General features: G+C 57.6%; 2 protein-coding genes across 2 annotated transcripts in view; both read right to left on the bottom strand.

The window, feature by feature from the left end:
* Positions 1-1,344: 1,344 nt before the first annotated feature.
* VSIG10L (V-set and immunoglobulin domain containing 10 like) lies at positions 1,345-9,318 on the bottom strand. The gene is made up of 10 exons (XM_012643415.1): positions 9,279-9,318; positions 8,371-9,198; positions 7,655-7,948; positions 7,259-7,543; positions 6,432-6,686; positions 5,620-5,898; positions 5,105-5,401; positions 3,264-3,377; positions 2,821-2,975; positions 1,345-2,324 (listed from the first exon to the last, which is right to left on the bottom strand). Exons 1-10 carry the CDS (start codon positions 9,316-9,318, stop codon positions 2,253-2,255), a joined length of 2,619 nt encoding a protein of 872 aa, XP_012498869.1. The 3' UTR covers positions 1,345-2,252.
* A 2,660-nt stretch (positions 9,319-11,978) lies between these two features.
* Positions 11,979-15,089, bottom strand: part of LOC105809526 (electron transfer flavoprotein subunit beta-like) — a 4,001-nt gene continuing 890 nt past the window's right edge. Inside the window, exons 2-3 of the mRNA XM_012643349.1 lie at positions 13,062-13,449; positions 11,979-12,190 (exon numbers count right to left, since the gene is read on the bottom strand). Of these exons, the coding sequence (XP_012498803.1) occupies positions 12,020-12,190; positions 13,062-13,449 (559 nt within the window). The 3' untranslated portion in view covers positions 11,979-12,019. The remainder of the gene's footprint in view (positions 12,191-13,061; positions 13,450-15,089) is intronic.

The following is a 15,089-nucleotide window of genomic DNA, read 5'->3' as shown; positions in this document are numbered from 1 at the left end:
AACCACACCACCCAGAGCTTGGTGGAGAGGAGGGCAGAGCAGGGGCAGAGGGCAAGGGGCAGTGACTGTACCTCAGACGGGGGCGTGGGCCCCATCCCACATTGTCTTCCATTCCCAGGGTCCAGGGCACAGGGTGGGGCGGGGGAGGGATGCAAGGGAGGGGGTGGGGGGCCCTGGGGGCCGTGTGTTCCAATTCATGGGGAGTGTTGAGACCACCACACCAATAAACGCCTTTTTCCAAAGTCTCTGCCTGCAGCTGTCGGTGTCATTAGGGATTTCGAGGGCAAAGGGTCATTTGTGGTGAGCGCTCCTACCCCCACTTTCTCTGGTAGACTGGGAATTGACCTGTTTCAGAGGTGGCCCCTGATTGGCTTAAGCCACTACGCATAGCTCATTTCCCACTGTGATCAGAGATGGGCACGTGACCCACCAGGGTAATGGGACAGTGTATGGGCTCACAGGAAGGGATGCTCTTCCACTGGATAATGTGGCTTACTGATTCGAGGTCTAGTCTGTAGGGTTGCTCTTCTCCAACTCAGGGAGAGATCCTGGGTCTGTGGGGCCAGCAGTGGTGGGGAAGACAACATGTGGAGCCTGAGCTCCACTATAGAATGCAGAGTGGGAGGTCTAGAGAAATAGAGTCCATGATCACATCATTTAAGCAGCTGGATCAAAACTTACCTGATGCCCACCTTCACTTACATAAGCAATAAGGTCTCCTGTATACTTAAGCCAATTCGACATTAGGTTTTCTCTCTCTAGTGAGCAAGAAGGAAATGAAAACCCTAACATACAGAAGGCCCAGGCAGGTACCGAAGACCCCAGTTCTCACCTTTCCAAAAGGATCCAAGGGCTTGCATGGTCTTTTCTACCCCAACCATTAACCAGATGTCCTCACACCCTTTCCTTCCCTGAGATAGATACTGGTTGCCTACACTTTAGTTCTTTGCTGGCAGACCCACTTGCCATGATACAGGTTGAGAGATTTGTTTTCCCAGCCTCCTTTGCAGCTATGTGGCCAGTTTTGGCCAAAAAGACATAAAAGGAAGTTTGCTGGTAGGCTTCCAGGAAAGTTTCCTCCCACCCACCCCTCTCATGAGGGAGGAAGGCAGGGAGGGAGATGTGTGGGAAGGGAGACCTGCGCCCTTTCTTTCATCTTTGGATACAGTTGTGTGAAGATATGGTGACTGGAGCTGCAGCAGCTGTTTTGCTACATGAGGCAATACACAAGGAGACAACATGCTAACCCCACTGATGGTAGCAAAGCAGAAGGATGAAATGGGCCCACGTCCTTGATGTGTCTGAGTTGCTGAGCCAGCCTAAAACCACCCACCTCCATTTTTCTTGCCACCATTTGTTTTGTTACTTACAGCCAAAAGAATCCTCACGGATGCACTCCCCAAATTCTCAATGGGAAACTCAGTTGAAAAAGAAAGACTTATGCTGGGGAGAGCAGCAGCAAGCCAAACCCTTCAGTGACACCAAGACATTTGATCGGTCAACAAATATTTATTGATTGCCTGCTGTGTGCCAGGCTCTGCATTAAGTGCTGAGATAACCCATGACCACGGGAAGGGGCAGGGAAGGGTCTTCCTTCATGGCCATAGTTACCCTTAGACTTGAGAAATCGACAACACAGGGAAAACGAAGTGTTCCAAGCAGAGAAAACTCTAGGGACGAAAGGCGGGAGGCAAAGTAAAGTGTGGCTGAGAGATGCCTATACTGGGGTCAGGGAGCAGGGACAGTCTTGGGAGGGGGGGTCTGGAAGGCTGACAGAGGACAAGGCTTGCAAGGTCACAGTGAGTTGTTCTGATATCTGAAGGGCAATGCACAGCCGCAGAAGGGTTTAAGGGGGAGAGGGACGTGATCTGATCTGTTTTATATGAAGAAGCTGGGAGCTGGATGGGGTGTGGCCTGGACGAGGCAAAATGAACGTAGGGGGACCCTTTCAGAGAACGCGGCCAGGCTCCCTCTCCAGCTCGGAGCCACACGCCAAGCCTGGCCTGTCTGCCGCAAAGCCTCGGGGGTGGTGCAAACCACGCTGTCAGATCAGCAGGAGTCTCTCCTGGCCCGAGAGTCACATCTCCTTAGCTGCACAAATACAGGTAAAGTCTTCTGCGGTGAGACGGGGAGACAGGAAAGTCCCACTTGCAGGGTCCGACCCTCAGGCACAGCAGGCCCTGCCTTCTGCTGGGGCAAAACAGGAAGTTCTGCCCCAAAACGCCCTGTGCAGGGTGGGATACCGGCTCTGATCACACCTGCGTGGCTGTCCGAACAGTTTTTGTGCCCACACCTGAAGAGACAACTGGACTGGGGCCCACGGCCTGGAAGAGAGAGGCGGGTGGTGGGGACTCAGGAGGTAGCCTGGGAGTGGCCTGACTCCCCCGCCTGGCCTCTTCCAGCTCTTCTTGAACCTTTTAGAAATTAGCTGGGTTCCCTTCTTTTGCAGGTAGCGGGTGGGGTGGGGAAGTCTGGCCACCCTTGGGGAAGCGAAGTCATGCAACGACCCAACTTTTATGGGGAAATGAGCAAATTCTATCCCACCTCGGAGAGAAAATGTAAGTCTTGTCCAATTTTTATGGAAAAGAAAAAAGTAGGTCCCCTCTCACCCTCCCTTGGAGGAGAAACGGAAATTCGCTCTTCTTTTAATATACATGAAAGTTGGACGAAAAGTCCTATCTAACTTATGTATTTTAAAAAAAAGAATAAGGTTTTACCAACTTTGTAAACTAACGAGTAAAACTGGAGGGAGAGAATGGAGACCATCTCCTCTCCCCGACCATCAGACGGAAGTCCCGCCTCGAGGTCACTCACACTCACTTGGTAGGGCTTGGTGGGGCTAGGGTCCTCCAGCGGGACTTTGGGGGGCGGAGGCCGTGAGGTCTGCACTGGGGTCACACTCTGCTGTTTCTTTTCTGGTGGGGCGACCACGGGGGCCAAAGTGAGGGGATGCTGCTTCTTCTTAGGAGTCTTCCCTGAGAAAGAGAGAGAGAGAGAGAGAGAGAGAGAGAGAGAGAGAGAAAAGGAAGAGAAACAGGAACATGTGATTAGCTGGAAGAGAAACAGGAACATGTGATTGGCTGCTCCAACATGCTGACCCAGCCAATGGCAAGGGAAACTGGTCTGAGTGGTGGAGTCTTACTCTGATTGGCTGATTTGGAGGTAGGGAGGGAAGTTTGACCTATGATTGTGCTGATTGGTTCAGCCAGGTCTCCTATGGGCTTCTTTCTAGGGACCACCCCAGCTGGCCGCCCTTCACTCACCCCGAAAGTGGCGCAAGCAGCAGATGCACAGGAGGAGAAGCCCTGCCAGCAGTGCCAGGCCCAGTAGGGAGCCCAGGACGATGCCAGCGATGGCCCCGGGGCCCAGGGTGGGGCCTGGAAGAGAAAAACAGAAGGGGAACAGGAGCCAGGGCTGGACCCAAGTTTCCAAGCCCCTGACTCATCCTTCCCATGGGCACCCAGGAGTCCAGGTTCCTGCCCCTCCCCTCTCAGAACGCAGGAACCTGGGACCCGAGCACTCTCAATTCATTTAACATTTTCTGAGTGACTCTGGTGCGCCTGGCACCCGGCCAAGTGGTGAGGCGTCATTGGTGGGCAAAATAACCAAGATACCTCCGCTGGGTCAATTAATTCTAGGAGGGAAGTCAGAAATAAACGAGCAATAAATAACATATTTACAGATCGTGCAAAGAAGGAAAAACAAGTGCTATGATAAAAAATAATGGGAGAGGAGGAGAGGAGACATTGAGAAAGGTGTCTAGTTAAGGTCCCTGAGGAAGTAACATCTGAGTAGAGACTTGAAGAATAGGGAGCCAGTCATGCTAAACCTGGGGGAAGCGTGTTCCAAGAGGAGGGAACAGAATATGCAAAGGTCCAGAGGTAGGAAAGAGTTTTCTGTGTTCGATGAAGGCCAGTGTGGGTGGAGGACATGGAACGACGGGGAGAGAGGTAGAGGATGAAGCAGGAGGCATTCCCAGGGGCCAGGTCCTGGGAGTTCTTGTAGAAATTAATAGAATGCTTTTAAGTAGGGCAGCATCGTAATCTGATTTACACAACTTTGGCTTCTACGTGGAGAATGGATTATAGTCAGGCAAGAGGGAGTATAAAGAGACCAGATGACCAGCTGCCGCAGTCCAGGCAAGAGAGGATGCGTGTTTGACCGGGGCCTTGGAGTGAAGATGGAAAGAAGCAAATGCATTAGAAAAGCATTTTGGAAGGAAAATTGACCAAACTTGCTGGCGGCTGGGATGTTGAGGGTTGAGCACGTGGGCGGTGCCATTCATTGGGACGGGGAAGACTGGAGGGCTAGGGGATGCAGTTGGGGGAAAAACCATCAAGAGGTCTATTTTAAACATGTGACATTTGGGATGCCAAGCGGACATCCAAAGTGAAGATGTCGCGTAAGGAGTGTCCTTTTCAAGAGAGGTCAGGGCTGGGAATAAGACATTTGGGAGTTGCCGGGGTATTAACGCTACTGAAAGCCATGAGAGTGGACAGGTTCATTTTGGGGAGAAATACAGGTCTGAGGACTTGACCCTCAGACACTCCAGCTGAGGACTGTTATCAACTGAACTGTGTTCCCCCAAAAAGGTATGTTGGAGTCCTAACCCCCTGTACTTGTGAATGTGAGCTTATTTTGGAATAGGGTCTCTGCAGATGTAACCAAGTCAAGATGAGGCCATCATGGTGGGCTCTGATCCAGTATGACTGATGTCCTTATTAGAAGAGGACAGAGACACACACAGGGAGGAGAAGGCCATGGGAAGCTGGAGGCAGAGACTGGCATGATGGCAGCTGCAAGCCAAGGAATGCCAAGAGTGAACAGCTACCACCGGAAGCTAGGAAGAGGCGAGGGTGGATTCAACCCAGAGTCCCAGAGGCAACAGGACCCTGGGGAAGCCTTGATCCCAGACTTCTAGACTCCAGAGCGGTGAGAGAATCAATTTCTGTTGTTTCAAGCTACCCGGCTCATGGTACTTTGCTACGGCAGCGCTAGGGCATTACGACAGGGAGAGAAGGAGGACCCCAACACGACAGACTGGGAAAGGCTGCTCAGACTGCTGGGAGGAAGCCCAGGGGAAGGTCTGACGGCCCCAACTCACCAGCGTGGTAGACACGGCTTCGTGATGGAGTCCCCGGCTGGCCACCCAGGGTGGGCAGGATATGCAAGACCCAGGACCCAGGGTTCTGTGGTCGAAGCGGCACCACAGCTGACCGCTCCCGAGGCCCCAGGATGAGCAGGGAGACCCAGTCCCTGTAGGCGGCAGTTCTGCCCGGGCCGGGCCCCTCCGGCCGTGCTTGGATCTCAAAACCACTGATCAGGGCCCCTCGCTCCACATCCCACGTCAGCACAGCCGCATCCTGGGCCCTTTGAAGCCTCCACGAGGAGATGGCGGGTCCTAGAGGGATGAAGGGGAGGGGACAGCTGGATCCTTGGGTCCTAGAGGGGAGAGGGAAGCGGGCTGGGGGCCCGGACTCTTGTGTCTTAGTGAAAAGGGGTCCAGGGGCCTGGACTCCCAGGCTGCGGGAGGAGGGGCTGGGGGGGGGCCTAGACCCCTGGGTCTGAGGGAGGAGGTGCCGGGGGTCTGGACTCTGTTCTTCAAAAGACGTGGCTCACCAATGAGGGTGATCTGGTCGCCCCCAGCACCCAGCGCCCCACTGCACAGCACGGAGTAATTTCCCAAGTCCCAATCCAGGCTGAAGTTGCTGAAGAGGAGCTTCCGCCCATCTTGACTGAGCCGCAGGCGACTCCCAGCCCGAGGAGCCAGCGGCCGCCCTTCCCGGGCCCAGGATGCTCGTGAGGGTGGGGGACAACCGGCGGCCTCCAGTGCCACCTCTGCCTCCCCCGACTCTGTGTCCTCCACCAGCGGATGTAGCAGCACCTCTCGGGGGGCCTCTGCGGGGGGAGAGGCCCAGTCAGGAAAGTCAAGACCTTCCCCTGGATTCAAAGAACAAGCCCTATGGCCGTTGTTAAGTGGAACAGTGGCAAAGCCTGGCCCTTTGGCCACCGGAGGAGGAACTGCCCATTCACTCGCTCACTCACTCACTCATTCGTTCCTTTATTATCTGATTTCCTCAGCAAACATGTACTGAATTTGTACCATACAGGCCTGGCCCTGTTCTGGGAAACTCGTATTACTCTCAGCTAGTCACTACTCTTAAAAAGACGAGGCTGATTTACCTCTGTGAGCACGTGGGAAAGTGGCAGCCCCCTTCCCGGGTCCAGAAAAAAACGCTCGTCCCTGCCCCGCCCCACCCTGGGGTATCAGAAAAACCTCATTCCTTCTCCAGGTTCAAAGAAAGAGAAGTTCTGCGCCTTTTCTGGAACAAGGAAGTACCCTTCCCGCTTCAGAAGCCCCAAAGGACCAAAGGAAAAGTCCTCCTCCTCCTCTTCCTCAGGACACGCGTGGAAGCCCCGCCCTCTCTCACCCGCGGTGACAGTGCAGGTGCGCGTGGCCACCAGGTGGCGAGCGAGGCAGGTGATGGGGACGCCGCTGAGCTGGGGGTGGACCGGGACCGCGGCCAGGAGCGCGGAGGGCACCGGCCCCGCGCGGACGCCTTCGGGGAGACCCTGGAACTGCAGGGATGCGGCGGGGACCCCGCCCGGCCACGAGCAGCGGAAGCGGAGGCTGCGGTCCCCGGGACCCCCTTCCACTGAGCACTGTGGGGACCCGGGGGGCAGATCTGCGGAGGGAAGGGAGAGGCCAAGGGTCGGACCCAGTAACTCCGCCGAATGGACAGCCCGCAGCCCCACCGGCTGCCCCGTCCTGGAAAAGCGCATCCGCACGCACCGTCGCCTGCGTTTCCGAGCCTAGCCCGGCCGCGTCCTCTCGGGCTCAGCCCCTCCGCCAGGCGACGCCGTCCCCTAGACTACTCCACGAGAGGCCTCCCCTTCCCCAGCTATCTTTGCCCCGCCTTCCGGACCCCGCTGCCTTTCTCAGGCGACTCTGTCCCCTTCCTAACGCCCCCGCCCCTTTCTCTAGTGACTCCGCCCCTTTTCCAGGTAACTGCTCCCTTCGCTGCTCCCACGTACCGGCCCGGGCGACTCAGCCCCTTCCCTTTCTCACCCCCACTCTCTGCCGTTTAACTCCGCCGTTCACTTTGTTCGGGACGCTTCCTGCCCAGCAGAGTCCGCGCTCCCCGCCCGGGCCCCGCCCCTCTCCCCCGGTCACCGTTGCCGCACCGTTCCCGCCCCGCCCCTCCAGCTGGCCCCGCCCCCTCCAGGCCTCCCCTCGGTCCGCCCCGGCGGCTCTCACCGGCCACCGTGAGGTTGAGCAGAGAGCGGCGGCGGTGGCCGGTGCGCGGGTTCGCGGCCAGGCAGGCGTAGGCGCCGGCGTGGCCCGGCCCGACCGCGGGCAGCAGCAGCTGCGGCCCGGCCGGCACCGCGGCCTCGGCCGGGTCCGCCAGGCTCCACGCGATGTCGGCGGGCGGCCGCGAGGCGGCGCTGCAGCGCAGGGTCACGTTGCTGCCCGCGGTGACGTAGACGGCAGGCGCGGCGTCGCGGTCCGAGGAGACCGTGATGACGGGCGGATCCGGGCCATCTGGGGGCAGGAGGGGCTCACTAGGGCCACCCCGTCCCAGGGACGGGGCCCCCAGCCCCTTCTCCCCGGGCCTCGAGCCCCTGCCCCGACCCGAGGCGTTTCCCCGCTCACAGAAGACGCTGACGTCCGCCGCGGCCTCCGTGCGGCCGAAGGGGCTGCGGACGCTGCACGTGTACCGGGCGTGGTCGCCGCGCACCGGGCGCGAGATGAGCAGCTGGTCGCCCTCTGAGCGGATCCGGCGCGGCTCGGCGCCCTCGGGGTCCGCCGCCGCCAGGGCGCGTCCGTTCCGGCTCCAGCTCAGCGCCCCGCGACTCGGCTCCCACCCCACGCAGCGCAGCCGGAGCTCGGCCGCCCCCTCCTCTGTCTCCGGGGCCTTGGGCTGCACCGACAGCTGCGGGAGGGGCTCTGGGAGAGGGGAGCGGGCCCAGGACCGGTGTGGGAGCCCATCTCCTCGTCCCTCTCCCCACACCCAGCACTCCAGGCCGCGGCCGCTGCCTCCTCCGAGCCCCAGGAGTCGGGGCCCCAGCCCGCTCCTCTCCGGGACCCAGGAGTTCGAGAGAGAGGGGAGGCCTCGGGCCCCTCCTTCCTCAGACCCGGAGTCCTGGCCCCCAGGAGGCTTGGTCCCAGGTCCGGCTTTGCTCAAGCAACCCTGTCTTGGTCTCAGCCCCTCTTCTCCTCCCATCCTCTACCCAGAAGTCCTCTCTCCCCATCCAGGGACCCCCCCCTCTGGGGAGGAACCACCCTCAGAACCGGAGTGACTTGCCCAGGGGTCTCCCAGAGCAGGGCAGCCCCTGCAGCCCGCACTCCCGACCGCAGGGCACACTTACCGTACACCCCCACCGTGAACTCCCGAGTCTGCTGGGAGACCCCCGCCCTGATGACCTCAGCCGTGTAGACCCCCGCATCGTCCAGTTGCGCAGAGGCAAGTTCCAGACCCCCTCTGGCCTGGTCAAATCGCAGGCGGTCCCGGTGAACAGGGTCCAGGCTGACCAGAGGAGCCCCTGGCCCCAGGCCCCCCGCTGCCAGCACCTTGGCGCCCCGGCGCCAGACCACCAGAGGGGCAGGAGGGCCAGGGCTGGGGACTGGGACCAGGGGGAGCCAGATGGAGGTCCCCACCAGCACTGCAAGAGGCCCCCCCACCTGCTGGGGGAAGCTTGCAGCAGGGTGGGTCTCTGTGGAAACTTTCGATTCTGGACTGTGGTCAAAGGGTTCAAGATCTCTTGAACCTGGGACCTCAACAGACACTTTGGTGTCAGGAACTTGAGCAGAAATGTTTGAAGCTGGGCTCTTAGCAGAGAAAGGCGGCTTGGGGTCTTTGACAGGCACTTGAGGATCTGAAGTATCGGGAAGTACTTCGGAACCAGGAACGGCATCCGGGCTCAAATCTTGACCTTCATCATAAACATTTGACCAGAAGGACCCAGATGCATTGTTGGAATTCAGGGCCTCAGGAAACCAGTCGGAATCAGAGAGTCCAGCAGAGGCTTGTGAACTGGAAGACTGATCCGGAAACTTCAGGTTGGGAGGTTTGATGGAGGGAACTTCGGAACCCAGCCCCTGGGAAGAGCTTTCTGAGTCCGAAGAGAAGGCGGAGGAGAAGTTGGTTTGCTGAGGTCCGGAGGAGGCTCTGAGGGCGGGGACCCCTACTCCGGAGGCTGCAGAGGAAAGGAGGGAGGTGTTGGGGGAGGCAGCTAAGAAGGGGGACTGTGGGGAGGGGGCTGAGCAGGGAACTTACCCAGGAGTAGGAAGAGTGGCAGAACCCGCCAGGTGTCCATGGTACTGGCCGTGCTGGAGAGGACACTGGCGCGAGACCCAGGGCCTGTGCCCGTCCCTCCCGGGTAGGACGAGTCCGACAGGACTGGCAGCTTAGCTTCCTGGGTGGGGAAGGGAGCCAGACCCAGCGGGAGGTGCCAGGATCCCCGACCCCATCTGGTGGCTGAGCCACCCACCCCACCCCACTCTCTTCATCAGCTGGCCCAATGGGCAGGCCCAGCCTGACCCCTGCACTCCCCGCCCCCAGGGGGAATATGGGAGAACTGTGTCCCAGCTAAGACGTGGTGTCATAAAGCCAGGAAGACTTCCTGGAGGAGGATGAGGTGACTTTTTGGAGCCCTCCGCATCTCTGATGGCCAGTCCGCTCAGGCCTCCTCCCCCTCATCCTCCTGGCCTCTGTTCTCTTTGTCTTGCTGGCAGTCTCAGACCCCTATGTCTGACCCTGGTCCTCCTCTGCTCCAAACCCTCCCATGGCTCCCTGCTGCCCTCAGAACCAAGTCTCTAGGTGGTATCTCCTGCCCGGTCATCATCTCTCCTGAGACCCACAGCTACATTTCTGCATCCCCCAGGCCCTCACACACCCTGCGTCCCACTTAATTCAGAATCTTTTCCCTAAGCCAGCCCTCCCCCTGGGTTCTCACCTGGCCCTCCCCCCCCACCCCCGCCCCTCCCTGCTGTCAGTCTGAATCCTACCCCTCCTGCCCTCTGCCCCTCTCTACCCCACCCCCTCCGCTTGGTCCCCCTGTCCAGGCCCCGTCCTCTCTCCCTGCCACCTCGCCCTCCCCCTCCAGCCTCCTTCAGTCCCCCTGAGGGTCTTTCCGCACCCAGAGCTGCCCCAGCCCTCCCTGCCCCCAGCGCCCTCTGGAGCATCCAGGCTCCCCAGCGAGCGCGCCCACTCCTTCCCACCCCAGCGCTACCTTGCGAACATCCAGCCCATCCAGCCGTTCTTACCCTGCTGGTTCCGACTCCCACCTCCCAGTCCTCTACCTGGAATGCTCTCGCTCACTCTCCACCCCCTCCGACCAGGCTAACCGCAGCTTGTCCTTCAGGTCTTATTAAGAACCATAATTACTACTCATGTTGAGCCAGGAACCATGCTGAATGCTCCCCATGGATTGTCGGGCTGAATGCGCTATGAGCCAAGTGTCATTAGCTTCACTTTACAGACCAGGGGACTATGGCTCAGAGAGGCCAAGGGGCCCCCAGGAAGTTGCACAGCCAGAAGGGGAAGCTGGACTTGGGCCCAAGCTGGTCAGACTGCTCACTCCTTCCGATAGCCCCCATGCTGGGCTTAGGGCCTCTGCTCGGCTCCCAGTCCCTGGAGCTTACCCCAGCACAGTTCTCGCCATGCTGGTAATACAATAATAATGGTAATAATATATATTGAGTATTTTTTATATATCAGGTATGGTTCCAGGGATGCTGCATAAATTAACTTTTCAGAACTCCCTGGGGTAGTTTTTGTAGCTTAAAGATGGTTGCAAATTCGGCCCTCCTCCTGTTAAGAAGTGGGGTCTATGTCTCCCCCGCCCGCACCCCAGGATCCGACTAGAACAAGTGGGTGCAGTGACAGTGACTCCATTGGATGTGCCCGTGTCTGCACCCAGCTGGCGCACCCCACTGCCTGTGTGTTAGAGCACTCCCTCGTGGAACCCAGCCGCCATGCTGCGAGGGACCTCAAGCAGCCCCACGGAGCGGAATCATGGCCCCCGGTCCCAGCCAGCTTGCCAGCCACATGAGCCCACTTGGAAGTCAATCCTCTGGCCTCATTTGAGCCACCCCAGCTGATGCTGCGTGGAGGAGAGACAAGTGGGCCCTGCCGAGCCCTGTCCAAATTTCAGACTTGTGAGCAAAATGAACGATTGTTTTAAATCACCAAGTTTTGGGGTGGTTTGTTATGGCAGAACAGACAACCAGAATAAAGGCATTATTACTAATTCCATCTGAATGAAACCACGGCTCAGGGAGTAGTAACCTGCCTGAGATCCTCCCAGAGCCAGGAACTGGTCAAGCTGGGGTTTGAACCCACGCCCTGTCCACTACGCTGTCCTGTTTCTATTCGATCTGCCAGAGGAGGAAACTGAAAGCTCAGAGACAGGAAGTAACTCGCCCACGATCTCGGAGCGGCTGACGGTGAGAGTGAGGGTTGGAAATGAATAAACCTGACCTCGGCCCGGGCCCTTCATCTCTGCGCTAGGTTTTGATTGCTCGTCTGTCTCTCCGACCAGAACCAGAGTTTCCGGCCTTGTTCCCTCTGTGTCCCAAGTGTCCGCAGGGGCCTGGCACCTGGGAGGCCTCTGCGAATGCTCCGCGGATAAAAGCCTCTTCTCACCCGCCTCCTCGATATCTGTCTTTCAACACTCACCTTGGATGTCATCTTGCTGGGAGGTCTCTGACCCCGCAGGCAAGGCCAGGTGTCCCAGCTGGGTTCCCGAGGGCCAGTGCGTCTCCACATCTAGCGCACGTCACCCTGCACTGCGGCTGCCTGCGCCCGCGTCCGTGCTCCCCTTCAATGCAGAGGCTTCTCAAGGGCAGGGCCTGGATGTGGCTCGGCTGGGTCCCTGGCATCACCCAGCACAGGGTCTGGCACACGTAACACTTAACTAAATGTTTGCTGAGTGAATCAAAGAATGGGTCTCCAGGGAATGAGTTAACAGAGACGGATATCGAGAGTCGGTTTTATTGCTGAGTTTCAGGGAGGGCTCAGATCCGCCCAATCTCCCTCAGCTTGGCCACCAGGTCCTCGGTGGTCTCCACCTTGGTGCCGGCCGTGCGCTGGGGCGGGTCCTCCACGCTGAGCACGGAGAGCTTGGAGGTCAGGTCCACGCCCAGGTCCCCAGCCTTGATCACTTCGATCTTCTTCTTTTTGGCTTTCTGCACATGGGAAGCCACGGATCACTGGGCTGCAGAAGCCGCTGTCCACCCTCCCGCAGCCTCCTTCCCATGGTCCCTTTGCTGCAGAGCCACTCCCATTGGCTGAGCCCTTCCGGACCTATCTGCCGGCCAGGACACGCGCGACCTCTCATAGGCCACACCTGGTGTGGACAATTCCTGTGGCTAGGATGCCCTGGGAGACCCGACTATTGCAGCAGTCCTCCTTTATTTAACCACCTTAGGAAGCCCTTTATTGGCTGCAGTGGACTGGCAAACCCATCCTTTTGGCAGTAATGACCCAATGGACCCTCCCTATTGGTTGAGATGACCCATTGAACCTCCCCCTTTTGGCTGAGATAACCCACTGGACCCTCCCTAATGGCTGAGAAGACAAGAGGACCCAGTGAACCCATCCTACTGGCCATGATGATCAGTGAACTCTCCCTGTTAGCCAAGAGACCCCATGAACCCTTCCTTCCTAGTTAGCCAAGATGGTCTACACAACAACTTTCTGTTATTGTGTAGATTAACCAGGAACCCTCCTTAATGATTCAAGATAACCAAATAAATCCTCTTTATTTGGCCAAGGTTACCCAATAAACTTTTCCCATTGGCTGGAATGACAAGGGGAACCCTTTCTGTTGCCCAGGGGAGCCTTTCCATTGGCTGAGACAACCAGCAAGCCCTCCCTGTTAGCTAAACAGCCCCCGTGAACGCTCGCCGTTGGCAGAGATGACCCAGGAACCTCCCTGCCGGCCACAACGACCAGGCGAACCCTCCCTCCTCCTATCCGACCAGCAGGGACGAGGCGTAGAGTCTGCAACGCGCTCACCCAGCCCAGGCCCTCAGTGACCCGCCTGCAGGGGCTCACCATGATGTTGGGCAGCGTGGCGTAGCGGGGCTCGTTGAGCCTCAGATCGGCGGTCACCACGGCAGGCAGCTTCAGGCGCACGGTCTCCAGGCCCCCGTCCACCTCCCGCTCCACTTTCACCTTGTCCCCCTCCAGCGTCACCTGGGAGGCGAATGTTCCCTGGGGGGGGACAGCGTAGAGGAGGGTGGTGAGGTTAATTCGGGTCGGGCCAGGGCAGTGCTCTGTGTTACCGCTGAGTAGACGCAGATGAGCGAGGGAATGAGACGGCACACGGTGGAGCGGCCCGCAAGATCCCAAACCGGCAGCCACAGAAAGAGAACTCGCGGCTCTGGGGGAGGGTGTCGTTACCTTCCCCGGGAGCCAAGCACTATGTCCTGATGGCCTGACTCTGCCAGGCAGGCCTCCCTACCTTAACAACAGCGCGTACCGACTGAGTGCTGGGCCCTGTTCTAAGCAATTTGCGCGTTTTAAATCGTCAAGTCCTCGTAAGAACTCTGCGAGGTAGAGGCTGTTATGTCTACTTTACAGATGAGGAAAATCGAGGCAGAGAAAGGCTGAGTCACATGCCCCCTGCCACCCACAGCTGGCACATCCGAAAGCTGGCAGTCTGGCTCCCCGAGAACTCCCCGTGAGGCCCCTCCACTGGGCCGACAACGGGACTTTAAACTGCCTTCTGGGACCCCACCCTCCCGCCACAGACGCTTTGCCCCAGTCAGGAAACGAATCGACGTTTCCTCCCCCAGGAACTGGCACGGTCTACACTCCTCTTTGTCTAAGCCACCTGCTGTCTCCATCACCTATTTGTTGGACAAATCTTTTCACGTCCTAGTGTGAACATCACATCACTCGCAGCCTCCTCCAAGTGCCCGTGAGCCCGGCTCTGGGCATACACCATGAACGTGCCCAGGCAACAGCCCGGGTGGGCACAGATGTGCCAGGCAAGGCAACCAGTAACCGAGGAAACACGCAGACAAATGCGATCATGTCGGTTAAGAAGGATACGAAGAAGACAAGACACAATGACGTCAGAGCAAGATGGGGCAGCTCTAGGGAGGCTGGGCAGACAGTGATAAGTGCTTAGAAGATAAAGCAGGAAAATGGTCTAGAACGTGCCGTCCAAGCCGGTAGCCGCTGGCCGCATGTGGCTGCCGAGCGCTTGAAGTATGGCCAGTGCAGCCGAGGAGTGGAATTCTAAATTTTATTTCATTTGAAATATCGATATTCGAGATGCATTTTCATGACTGTGGTGATGGTTTCGTGGGTCTACCTGTGTGTCAAAGCTTATCGAAGTGTACGCTTCAGATATGCCCAGTTTATTTTATATAGCTCAAGAGTAGCTCAGTAACGCTGTTGAGAAAAACAGCGATACTCGATGCAGTTATTGGAAATGGATGTTATTGGAAATGCATGTTATTGGAAAACTTCCAAGTCTGTTTGGAACAATCTGGGTACATGAATCCACTGTTTTGCTGTGAACTTTAGGAATCTACCTTAAGGATTTCTGATGAAAATTTAGCATCCGAATTGTGATGTGCTGTAAAGATAAGATACACACTGGAGTCTGAAGACTTAGCATGAAAAGAAAAAGAATGTGAAATGCAAATGGTCCCCAACTTAGGATGATTCGACTTGAGACTTTTTGGCCCGCGACGGTGCCAAAGCGATGCAGGTTCAGGAGAACCGTGGCAGGTGCTCCCACAGCCCGTCTGTCTGTCACCGCGGCACGGCCTTCAGTAAACCACGAGACACTCGGCACTTCGTCATAAAGTGGGCTTCGCGCTAGATGACTGTGTCCAACTATAGGCTAACGTAAGCGTCCTGAGCTTGTTTTAGGTGGGCCAAGCTATGGTGTTCGGTAGGTTGGGTGTCGGAAATGCATTTTCAACTTGCGCGTATTTCCAAATTACCGCGGGTTTATCGGACATAACCCCATCGTTACTCACGGAGCACCAGTATCTCAGTGCTTTTTATGCTGATTACATGTTAACATGGTATTATTTTAGATATAATAGGGTTAAATAAAATATT

This window comes from Propithecus coquereli, unplaced genomic scaffold, assembly GCF_000956105.1.
Source record: "Propithecus coquereli isolate 6110/MARCELLA unplaced genomic scaffold, Pcoq_1.0 Scaffold196, whole genome shotgun sequence".
Lineage (NCBI taxonomy): Eukaryota > Metazoa > Chordata > Mammalia > Primates > Indriidae > Propithecus > Propithecus coquereli.
Note: the sequence above shows the minus strand (reverse complement) of the source record. Positions and strands in the feature narration are given on the sequence as shown.